A 12,054-nucleotide genomic window follows, 5' to 3' on the forward strand; every position below is an offset into this window, starting at 1 on the left:
CATTTCACTACACCCGCAATGACATTGCTAAATATGTGTATGTGACCAATACGATTTGATTTGATTTGTGTGTTATGGATGGATGTGGATGGATGTGTTATGCTGTAATGGAACACCACATCGATCTACCCTTTTCAAAGGTACCCTACAAGCAGACTATATAGTGACATCATTGGTGGCCAAGTACCCATTTCTAAGGGACTGTACAGGACAAGGATATGTGAGTGATATTTTTATTACATTTTTGTACACTTGGTCATTACTAATTACTCAACCTCAATTCTCCTTTACGAAGGAATCGTGGCATGGGATGATTGAAAAAAAAAGTTTACAAAAAAAGAAAGGCAATCTCTTGTCTGCAAATAAGAGGTTGCAGTCATCAGAGTTAAGTTCACACAGAATAGGAGTTCTGATGGGAATGCAGGCCCAGCATCAAAGGCAGCCAGGGTTTATGGTTAACCTTACCCCTACCCCTAAACCTAACCTTAGTTCCAGCAAGTGTTTGCTTGTCAACAAAGTTGCAGTTAATCGTTTTGAGTACATATGGACCATGCAGTATATGCGAGTATCCAATGAAGTGGGAACCTAATTTAAAAATCAAGTGCTTTACCTGTGCATATGTGTATTTGTGTCATAGGTGACGAATGGCGAGCATGATGTAGAGCTACTTGGGGGGCCTTTCTGCTACACCACTTTTGAACCAAGTAAGTAACAGTCATTTTATTGTCAAAATATCCTCACTGGATCATGAATATGAAACAAACTCTCACTTTAAAGGGTTATTTGAAGAACTAATAGGGGGTCCCCCACAAGTTTCCTCAAATAACCTTTTTTCAAGGGTTCTTTAAAGAACTAATAGGGGTTCCACCACAAGGTTCTTAAAATAACCTTTTTTCAAGGGTTCTTTAAAGAGCTAATAGGGGTTCCCCCACAGTTTTAAAGAACCCCTAAAGGATACTCCAGGAACCTTTTCTTTTTAGAGTGCAAAGGGGGACATTTAATTAACAGTGAAATCTAACCTCTCAATAAAGATTATAATTGTATCACAATGTGTTGTAAAGACACATTTAAAAGACAATTTTACTTGTAATGAACCCTGATAAGACACATCAGCTATCTCTATATATCCGCTTTACAGAAACATGTCTGCTGACCCCTATACGATTGCTCATACATTTAAAAAATAGGTTCTTATCCTCCGATACAGATTGCCTCTACAAGTACTGTGCTCCATAGAGCTAGCTCGTGTTCTCATGGGGGCACCGTATACCACCGTTTAATAAAACACTGCTTTAGCAGGTGACATCACATTTGAAATAGTAACACTGAAAGACGCCGTAAAGATGAACACGTTTCAAAAATGTCAAAATTGGATTAGACGTCTATGGTACAGCAAAGCCGTCCTAAAGCTTCCTCCCTGGAGTGACCCCTCTGTTGTGGATTCATCTTACCATCCTGTCTGTAACAAGGTACCAGATTAATTTAGGAGCCATGCGATTGGCTGACACAAATCCAGGGGTGCTTTCCAGGCCAATAGTTGGTTTAATAGATTTGTGGCGGACTACACAGAAGAATCCTTTATGATGGAAATGTGTACTTAGTTCTTGCCTAATTCTCCTACGAATCTTGTTGCATTACAGTACAGCAAGTGTGTTTCTGTTTGATTAGGTGCTTCTCAGGTAGAGGCACTGAATGTTAGGTACCATTGGTGGCATTAATGTGTATTGATGTTGGGAGATGAGCGCATAAGTGCAAGTGGGATTTTTTTTTTAAACCCTAAATTGGCTTACTTACTGACCTTTACTGTGTTAGACAACGCATTCACACGGTTCTGCCTCTAGAGCCCAAAATATCCTCCACACATTCAGTACATTGTCACACATGTGAAAGAGGACAGGGAGCAGGCTTGACCTGACCTTGCCTTGATGTGTTAGTTACCTTCTCAAAGATACCAGAGTCGTGGCTCTTCATCTTGGACTTGGAGCTGGAGGGCTTGAAGTGTGGGAGCTCGGCGGTGTCCTTACTGATATCACAGGACACCTGGCGGCTAGTCGGCCAGGAGCCCATACTGGAGAGGTCAGCCTCAGTATCTGTCCAGACCTGGGGGGATGGAACCATTACATAAACGTCAGACACACACACACACACACACACACACACACACACACGACACACACGACACACACGACACACACGACACACACTCATGATTTAATTTTATTTATTCATACCGATTCGCTGTCGGAGGCGGAAGAGAGGCGGGACTTGACAGTGCTGGTGCGGTGTAAGCGGTCACCGATGTCGGAGGTCTGGCTGGTGACAGTGGATCGTCGGGTGGACATGAAACTGCTGTTGGTGGATTGCAGGTCACGTCTACGTACACACAGCAAAAACCCCAGGCATGGGATGTACTTGGCTATGGCCATCCTGAAGACCAAGAGTGCAGGTTGCAGATTTAGGAGATGTAGGTCCAGAGGCTAACTGATATATTTCCTCTAGCATAAGACAGAAAGGCAAAGTACCATACAGTACAAGGCGACACCATAGGCAGTCTGATGGGACAGAACATGGCAGGGACTTGGCCTGATGTATCATGTCAGAGGAAACAATCTAGGTGCCCTATACAGTTTATTAACCCGTGGCATCCTTCCTGTGTGGTGAGAATAAAATAATGTCCAGTTGTATTAACATCCAGGTTAATGAGTGATTTTAGAGAGGAAAGTTTAGTGATCTAGAGTTGCACGGTGTATGAAAACAATGGTAGTTTTTAAATACTAGAACATGAAAAACGGTCCAGTATTATAATTTGTTACTTTCGGATCTTCTACCAAATGTGTCTCAGATTTCGAAAATCAACTTAATGGTTTGAATTTATTCTAAAATGTATTAAGTTTATGGTTCTGATTTTAAATTACGTTCAGCTTATAAAGGCCTCATAAAGCCTTCATAATGCCTTCATAAGCACTACATAAATGTGTTAAAGTATCTATAACCGTATATCATGCTTTAAAAAGGGTTCATAAATGTGGCATAACTGTGTGACATAAACACCAATGTCAAATGTGACATAACCCATTTTGTGCTTTTCTGATAACTAATTTCTGTGTTCTATTCATGTGCTGTTCTATAAACCAATTTCTGTGTGTTCATGCAAGTGGCTGACTGAGCGAATCCTCACTATCAGTAGCTGCAATTTGGCAGTACACCTGGACCTTGTTTTGAGAACGAGAACGAAAGATATCTCCGTTTCAAGGTCTCAGGTTAGAGAGGAGAAGCCTTGTGAGGTATTGGTCTGAGCCAGTATTGGTCGGTAATTCATAATTCATTTTAGTTAATCATGCAAATATAAATTGTCTGTGTATAGCCGTATATAAGACAACTGCTGTGTCTGCCTGGGCAGAGCTCCTGATTGATATGTGCATATTGGTGCATTGAGTTGGTTGGAACCTTTCCAGCGTGCTGACAAATAAAGGATGATTAATTTAAGATTGACTTCGAGTGTCCCTGTGTAAGAATGACCACGACACCCACTATGTCGAATATGATCTAAACGTGCTTTGTAAAAGGGTGACATGTTGGGTCGAAGGATTGGAATGCGCTCCAAAGTGAAGTCATGGTAGTCACATTACACCTAATCTCGTTCCAAGACACTCCCCCCCCCCCAAATGTGCTGAAGGCCTGGTGGACCAACGCATCAAACTTGGCCTTCATTAGTTAGGGTTAGCTTTAAAAAGTCAAATTTGTGCCATAATTAGGACTTTGTTACTGTGTTAACTAGTGACGATGACAAATACTTTACTCTGTAAGGTCACTCCTTTAGAATTCTATGGTCACTCCCACCAACTGTAGGCCAACTTTGAATAGTTGATATCCCAGGCTTCTTTCTATGTGCTGTGTGTGCAATGGCCTGGGGGACGACGTAGGCACCATTGTAACAGGTTGTAATCAATCCCCTTCTTAACTTTATTTTTAGAACTGCACCATTGTTTAAGGGCTTGTAAGCAAGCGTTTCACAGTAAGGAATACCTGTTGTATTCGGGGCATTTTTTATTTGATTACACAGGAATGTGAATAGTGTAGCTTGTCCCTGAGCTGGCAGAAAAGTGTTGAACAAATCAAAATATATTTGAGATTTGAGATTCTTCAAAGTACAGTGGCCACCCGTTGCCTTGATGACAGCTTTTCACACTCTTTTCATTCTCTCAGTCAGCTTCACCTGGAATCCTTTTCCAACAGTCTTGAAGGAGTTCCCACACATGCTGAGCACTTGTTGGCTGCTTTACCTTCATTCTCTCAACCAGTTTCATAAGGTAGTCACCTGGAAGGCATTTCAATTAACAGGTGTGCCCTGTTAAAAGTTAATTTGTGGAATGTATTTATTCTTAATGCGTTTGAGTCAATCAGTTTTGTTGTGATAAGGTAGGATTGGTATACAGAAGACCATAAGTCCATATTATGGCAAGAACAGCTCAAATAAGCAAAGAGAAACGACAGTCCATCATTACTTTAAGATATGAAAGTCAGTCAATCCGGAACATTTCAAGAACTTTGAAAGTTTCTTCAAGTGCAGTCGCAAAAACCAGCGCTATGATGAAAGAAAGACCCAGAGTTACCTCTGCTGCAAAGGATACGTTAATTAGCGTTAACTGCATCTCAGATTGCAGCCCAAATAAATGCTTCACAGAGTTCAAGTAACAGACACATCTCAACATCAACTGTTCAGAGGAGACTGCATGAATCAGGCATTCATGGTCGAATTGCTGCAAAGAAACCACTACTAAAGGACACCAATAATACGAAGAGACTTGCTTGGGCCAAGAAACACAAGCAATGGACATTAGACCAGTGGAAATCTGTCCTTTGGTCTGATGAGTCCAAATTTGAGATTTGTGGTTCCAACCACCATGTCTTTGAGAGACACAGAGTAGATAAACAGAAGATCTCTGCATGTGTGGTTCACACCATGAAGCATGGAGGAGGAGGTATGATGGTGTGGGGGTACTTTGTCAGTGATTTATTTAGAATTCAAGGCACACTTAACCATCATGGCTACCACAGCATTGTGCAGGGATACACCATCCCATCTGGTTTGCACTTAGTGGGACTATCATTTGTTTTTCAACAGGACAATGACCCAAAACACACCTCCAGGCTGTGTAAAGGGTTATTTGACCAAGAAGGAGAGTGATGGTGTCACACCCTGACCATAGTTTGCTTTGTATGTTTCTATGTTTTGTTTGGTCAGGGTGTGATCTGAGTGGGCATTCTATGTTGTGTGTCTAGTTTGTCTGTTTCTGTGTTTGGCCTGATATGGTTCTCAATCAGAGGCAGGTGTTAGTCATTGTCTCTGATTGGGAACCATATTTAGGTAGCCTGTTTTGTGTTGAGTTTGGTGTGTGATTGTTCCTGTCTTTGTGTTTGTTACACCAGATAGGGCTGTTTTCGGTTTTTCACGTTTCTTGTTTTTGTATATTGTTCTATTTTCATCCTTATTAAAGATGTATCTAAATAACCACGCTGCGTTTTGGTCCGCCTCTCCTTCAACAGAAGAATCCCGTGACAGATGGAGTGCTCCATCAGATGACCTGGCCTCCACAATCACCCGACCTCAACCTAATTGAGATGGTTTGGGATGAGTTGGACCACAGAGTGAAGGAAAAGCAGCATATGTGGGAACTCCTTCAAGACTGTTAGAAAAGCATTCCTCATGAAGCTGGTCGAGAGAATGCCAAGAGTGTGCAAAGCTGTCATCAAGGCAAAGGGTGGCTACTTGGAAGAATCTAAAATTATATTTTACATATTTGTTATTTCATAGTGTTGATGTCTTCACTATTATTCTACAATGTAGAAAATAAGAAAAATAAGAACTTTTGAATGAGTAGGTGCGTCCAAACTTTTGACTGGTATTGTAAGTTTCGTAGATTTTTCACAGACCTCAAAAGTAATCCCCGATGTGGTTCAAGCATTGTTGTGAACACAGAAAGTCAAATGTTGTTGTTTTTCTACTAAAAAAGTTTGAAAATAATTGGGGAAAATCTGAAAAAATGGGGGAAATCGAAACCTGGAAAACAAAACTGAGAAAATGGAATTTGGGGAAAAAAACTGAAGTAAAGCAAAAAGTGTGAATGGATTTTAAAAGGCCTCACTAAGGTTTTTTTGGGGGAAAGTTTAGGTTAGGTCCAATATTGACAATGCACCTAAGAGGGAAAGCATTTCGGCCACCCTAGAAATGTTTTAGAGTAATGTAATATATACAATTTAGCAGACGCTTTTATCCAAAGTGACCTACAGCGATTGGTGAATAAATGTTTACATATGGCGTGGTCCCGGGAATCAAACCCACTACCCCGGCATTGCAATGACAGTGTTATAAATGCTTTGTGAAGCCTCCATTTAACATGATTGATAAGGCTTTTTTTAAGTGGTGCTTATGCCACCCTTTATAAAGCACAGGTTTATGTCATATTTGACATTGGTGGTTGCCACACAATTAGTCCATATTTATGAACCCTTTATAAAGGTATGACATACGGTTCTAGATGATTTGTAACATTGATGCAGTGTTTATGCAGGCTTTATGAAAGCTTTAAAAAGCTGCACGTCAATTATCAAAGCGGGTCCATTTTGGGTCAAAAGACATGACCAGAATGCATCAGTGATTCGTATTCCCTTGCAACTTTCTGAAGTCTGTATGTGGGCAGTGCGCATATTTCTACCGTTCTGTGTAGCCGTTAGTGATGCTAATGATAACCTTCAGGTAAGTCTTCAGGTAGATGGAAAGGCTTTTTCAAAAACCTTCTCTGTCACGCCCTGATCAGTTTCACCTGTTCTTGTGCTTGTCTCCACCCCCCCCCCCCCCCCTTCAGGTGTCACCCATCTTCCCCACTTATCCCCTGTGTATTTATACCTGTGTTTTCTGTCTGTTGCCAGTCCGTCTTGTTAGTTCAAGCCTACCAGCTTTTTGTCTCAGCCCCTGTTTTACCCTAGTCTCTCTTTTTCTCATCCTGGTTTTTGACCTTTGCCTATTCTGACCCTGTACCCGCCCGCCTGACCACTGCCTGTCTCTGACCCTGAGCCTGCCTGCCGTCCTATACCTTGGCCTCTGCTCTGGCTTATCGACCCCTGCCTGCCTTGACCTGTCGTTTGCCTGCCCCTGTGGTTACAATCAACATTGTTACTTCAAACAGTCTGCTTTTGTGTCTTACCTTGATTCCTGATATTCTCAATTAAAAGTTAAAGCTAGAATCCTTGGTTGCTACATCCCTTTTTGGACTAATAAATGTATGTTATATACCCAAAATGTAAACAAACACTGTTTAGCCTCAAACATGATTACAACTATAATTTTGATATCATGGATGTTCAGTCCTTGCATCCATAGCTCTGCCTGTGAATTTGAGAGTTATATTTCTCCAGGCCCATCCCACAGCTTTTTACCAAAACAAAATCTGGTTGAATCAACGTTGTATCCACGTCATTTCAACCAAAACATATGTGATGCTGTTGAATCAACGTTGTATCCACGTCATTTCAACCAAAACATATGTGATGCCGTTGAATCAACGTTGTATCCACGTCATTTCAACCAAAACATATGTGATGCTGTTGAATCAACGTGGAAAACTGATTGGATTTGCAAAAAGTCATTAAATTAAGGGAAGTGACCATTTTCTTCCAACCAACCTTTAACCTACAGTTAATCCAATGACATGGTGACAATTTTTCACATTGATTTCACATGAGTTGACAACTCAAACAAATGTAAATCAAAACGTGTCGTTTAAATGACGTCTGTGTCCAGTGGGAAGGCGGGTGAACGCTTTGTTATTGTTTCAACTGTAGAATCTAGCCAAGTACAAATTAACCTACTGTACAGTATGCCTACTGGGCAGAATTATGATTATTTGTTGCAATCCAGTGTGCAACTCCAAACTCCAACACGTACACAACAGAATCACCACTAACCAAACAACAGTGCTAACTAGGTGTGATCTCCTGATGTAAGAATTGTTTGGAACTAAGAACTACTGTGGCAGCAAGACTACAGTACCTGTACTTTGAGTGGCAGCAAGACTACAGTACCTGTACTTTGAGTGGCAGCAAGACTACAGTACCTGTACTTGGGGTGACAGCAAGACTACAGTACCTGTACTTGGGGTGGCAGCAAGACTACAGTACCTGTACTTTGAGTGGCAGCAAGACTACAGTACCTGTACTTTGAGTGGCAGCAAGACTACAGTACCTGTACTTTGAGTGGCAGCAAGACTACAGTACCTGTACTTTGAGTGGCAGCAAGACTACAGTACCTGTACTTTGAGTGGCAGCAAGACTACAGTACCTGTACTTGGAGTGGCAGCAAGACTACAGTACCTGTACTTGGAGTGGCAGCAAGACTACAGTACCTGTACTTGGGGTGGCAGCAAGACCACAGTACCTGTACTTGGGGTGACAGCAAGACCACAGTACCTGTACTTGGGGTGACAGCAAGACCACAGTACCTGTACTTGGGGTGGCAGCAAGACTGCAGTACCTGTACTTGGGGTGGCAGCAAGACTACAGTACCTGTACTTGGGGTGGCAGCAAGACCACAGTACCTGTACTTGGGGTGGCAGCAAGACTACAGTACCTGTACTTGGGGTGGCAGCAAGACTACAGTACCTGTACTTGGGGTGGCAGCAAGACTACAGTACCTGTACTTGGGGTGGCAGCAAGACTACAGTACCTGTACTTGGGGTGGCAGCAAGACTACAGTACCTGTACTTGGGGTGGCAGCAAGACCACAGTACCTGTACTTGGGGTGACAGCAAGACTACAGTACCTGTACTTGGGGTGGCAGCAAGACTACAGTACCTGTACTTGGGGTGGCAGCAAGACCACAGTACCTGTACTTGGGGTGGCAGCAAGACCACAGTACCTGTACTTGGGGTGACAGCAAGACCACAGTACCTGTACTTGGGGTGGCAGCAAGACCGCAGTACCTGTACTTGGGGTGGCAGCAAGACTACAGTACCTGTACTTGGGGTGGCAGCAAGACCACAGTACCTGCACTTGGGGTGGCAGCAAGACCGCAGTACCTGTACTTGGGGTGGCAGCAAGACTATAGTACCTGTACTTGGGGTGGCAGCAAGACCACAGTACCTGTACTTGGGGTGACAGCAAGACTACAGTACCTGTACTTGGGGTGGCAGCAAGACTACAGTACCTGTACTTGGGGTGGCAGCAAGACTACAGTACCTGTACTTGGGGTGGCAGCAAGACTACAGTACCTGTACTTGGGGTGGCAGCAAGACTACAGTACCTGTACTTGAGGTGACAGCAAGACCACAGTACCTGTACTTGGGGTGACAGCAAGACCACAGTATCTGTACTTGGAGTGGCAGCAAGACCACAGTACCTGTTCTTGGGGTGACAGCAAGACTACAGTACCTGTACTTGGGGTGGCAGCAAGACCACAGTACCTGTACTTGGGGTGGCAGCAAGACCACAGTACCTGTACTTGGGGTGGCAGCAAGACCACAGTACCTGTACTTGGGGTGGCAGCAAGACTACAGTACCTGTACTTGGGGTGGGTGATGGCATAGATGATGGGGTTGTGAATGGCTGAAGCCTTGGCGATCACAGCAGGTACTGAGTTCATGTAGGGGGTCAGAAAATCTGTATGCCTACAGAGGACATGAAGAGGGCAGAGAGAGAGAGAAGGCTGTTAGGCTTGAAGGTAGAATTATACAATATAAATTGTACCTGAATGGTCAAGGTATGAATGTTGTGGCTGCGTCAATGCTTTTAGAAGTGGGTGTGTATTGTGTCTATATAGGCTAGTATAGTATATCAAAACCACTCACCCTGAAAATGCGGTCAGGGCAACAGCAGAGTAGGGGGACCAAGAGATGACATAGAGGAGGATGACAATAAGAGCGATCTTAGCCATCTTCCACTCATTCTTCAGCCGATGGAAACTCTTAATGGAGTCTCTGGTGCTCCCAGTGCCGTTGATCTTGGTTACAGCCCTATGACACACACAGATTTTGTTTTTCATGCGAGAAATTAGAAATGCTTAGAGAATCCAATGCAGTGACTTAATTTGACTCTTCCAGTGACATCTCTAGACCAGCTCTCTGGTGTCAAACCCACTCACTTGTTAGTTGTGCGTATGGCTCTGAAGATGAAGAAGTAGCAGTACGTGATGATGATCAGGGGGATGAAGAAGACAAAGGTGAAGAGCAGCATGGTGTAGGCACGCACGGACGGGGTAAAGGTCACATAGTCCCATGTACAGGAGGTCAACAGACCCTCAGGAACATAGGCACCTTGGGGAGGGAGAGGGGTAAGGGGGTAAGGGAGAGGGGAGAGGAAAAGGGAAGGAGAGACAAGGGGATAGAGAAAGGCGGAAAGGAGGGAGGGAGAGGGGTAGGGGGTAAGGGAGAGGGGAGGGGAAGGAGAGACGAGGGGATAGAGAAAGGAGGGAGGGAGAGGGGTAAGGGAGATGGAAGAGGAAAGGGGAAGGAGAGACAAGGGGATAGAGAAATGAGAGAGAAGGTGATAGAGAAAGGAGGGAGGGAGAGGGGTAGGGGGTGAGGGAAAGGGGAAGGAGAGACGAGGGGATAGAGAAAGGAGGAAGGGAGAGGGGTAGGGGTAAGGGAGAGGGAAGAGGAAAGGGGAAGGAGAGACAAGGGGATAGAGAAAGGAGAGAGAAGGGGAGAGAGAAGGTGATAGAGAAAGGAGAGAGAAGGTGATAGAGAAAGGGAACAGAGAGGGGGAAAAGGGTAACATATAAGGAGAGAGACAATGTTCTTTCTTCAACACCACTTCAAAGTCATCTACAAGTTGTTCATCATGCATCATCCATTGAAGCCCTGCTATGGTAAAACAATCAGGGAAAGCAAAGGACATTCGCATCAATAGGAAGACACAAGAAAACCAAAGTTTGGATCAAGGGAGCACTCCTGATTAACTAAATGCTCTGGACGATCAAAGCCTCAAATTGTAAAACGGCACAGTTTTGTTTTGCTTTCATGTTATTAATGTTTTTTTCCCCAGAGGGGATGAAAGGATGTGGTAATCTGTGGAGACGGGGCAAAGATGGGGACGTCAGATGGGTTTAAGGAGACAGACGCCCTTCGTGTTGTCAGATAGGACATTTGTGTTGCGGAACCATGTCTGGGTTGGCACGCCTGCATGAAGAGCCCAGCCCCAGACTGCTGCAGGAGGTAGCCAGTCCATGATCTCCTATCCCTCTCCCCAAACCCCCTCCACATTGTCTGAGTTAGTGTCACCCCAAGGTCCTTTCCAGCATATCACCCATTAACGTGCTGGACAGAATCGGGCTGGATACATTTGTTATTTGCCAGAGATACACACAATGATGGGGCGCGAGTAATTCCGAGGACAGCATACTGTAAGGCCAGGCCCATGTGAGGCTTATGAGGGGCCCATTCCAGCCAGTTCGCCCACTAGTTTCATTTAATTCCTTATCACTGAAAAATCTCAGGCAGCTCAGAACACCTGATCCAATGCCTAAATCCTCATTCCTAAACTAAGCTACTGCTAACTGGAGTTCAAAGAGAGAACACATAGCCAGGGGGAGCACTCGTTCTCGCTGTCTTTCTATCTTGCTGTCTTTTTTAGCTCTTTCTAAGACATGCATACACTGACACAACCACAACTCTCCCATACAGCGTGTACAGCCCTGGCATACTGGATCTCATCCCAATATGTGTGTATGTGCGGATGCGTGCGTGCGTGATGATCATGTATGTGTGGACTTACTCCAGCCGAAGAAAGGGGGCAGGCTCCACCCCAGTGAGTAGGCCCAGGCAGCCATGAGGACGAGCAGGGCTCGTTTCTTGGAGAGCACCCCAATGGAGGCCAACGGACGCGTGATCACAAAGTAGCGGTCCACTGCTATCACCGTCAGAGTGATCATAGAGCAGATCCCAAATAGAGCCCCGCAGAATGCATAGAGCTCACAGCCTAGAAGACACAGAGACGGAGAGAGTACAGTTAACTACTGAGATAAAAGGTGGGAATAGAAAAGAAACATACAGTGGGGCAAAA

General features: G+C 44.1%; 1 protein-coding gene across 1 annotated transcript in view; it reads right to left on the reverse strand.

Annotated features, from left to right (window-relative positions):
• LOC139416928 (melanopsin-A-like) overlaps positions 1 to 12,054 on the reverse strand; it is a 58,147-nt gene that overhangs the window by 13,978 nt on the left and 32,115 nt on the right. The window contains exons 4-9 of the mRNA XM_071166112.1: positions 11,767 to 11,970; positions 10,136 to 10,307; positions 9,843 to 10,007; positions 9,555 to 9,662; positions 2,232 to 2,427; positions 1,939 to 2,100 (exon numbers count right to left, since the gene is read on the reverse strand). Of these exons, the coding sequence (XP_071022213.1) occupies positions 1,939 to 2,100; positions 2,232 to 2,427; positions 9,555 to 9,662; positions 9,843 to 10,007; positions 10,136 to 10,307; positions 11,767 to 11,970 (1,007 nt within the window). The remainder of the gene's footprint in view (positions 1 to 1,938; positions 2,101 to 2,231; positions 2,428 to 9,554; positions 9,663 to 9,842; positions 10,008 to 10,135; positions 10,308 to 11,766; positions 11,971 to 12,054) is intronic.

The sequence above is a fragment of the Oncorhynchus clarkii genome, chromosome 1 (genome assembly GCF_045791955.1).
Source record: "Oncorhynchus clarkii lewisi isolate Uvic-CL-2024 chromosome 1, UVic_Ocla_1.0, whole genome shotgun sequence".
Classification (NCBI taxonomy): domain Eukaryota; kingdom Metazoa; phylum Chordata; class Actinopteri; order Salmoniformes; family Salmonidae; genus Oncorhynchus; species Oncorhynchus clarkii.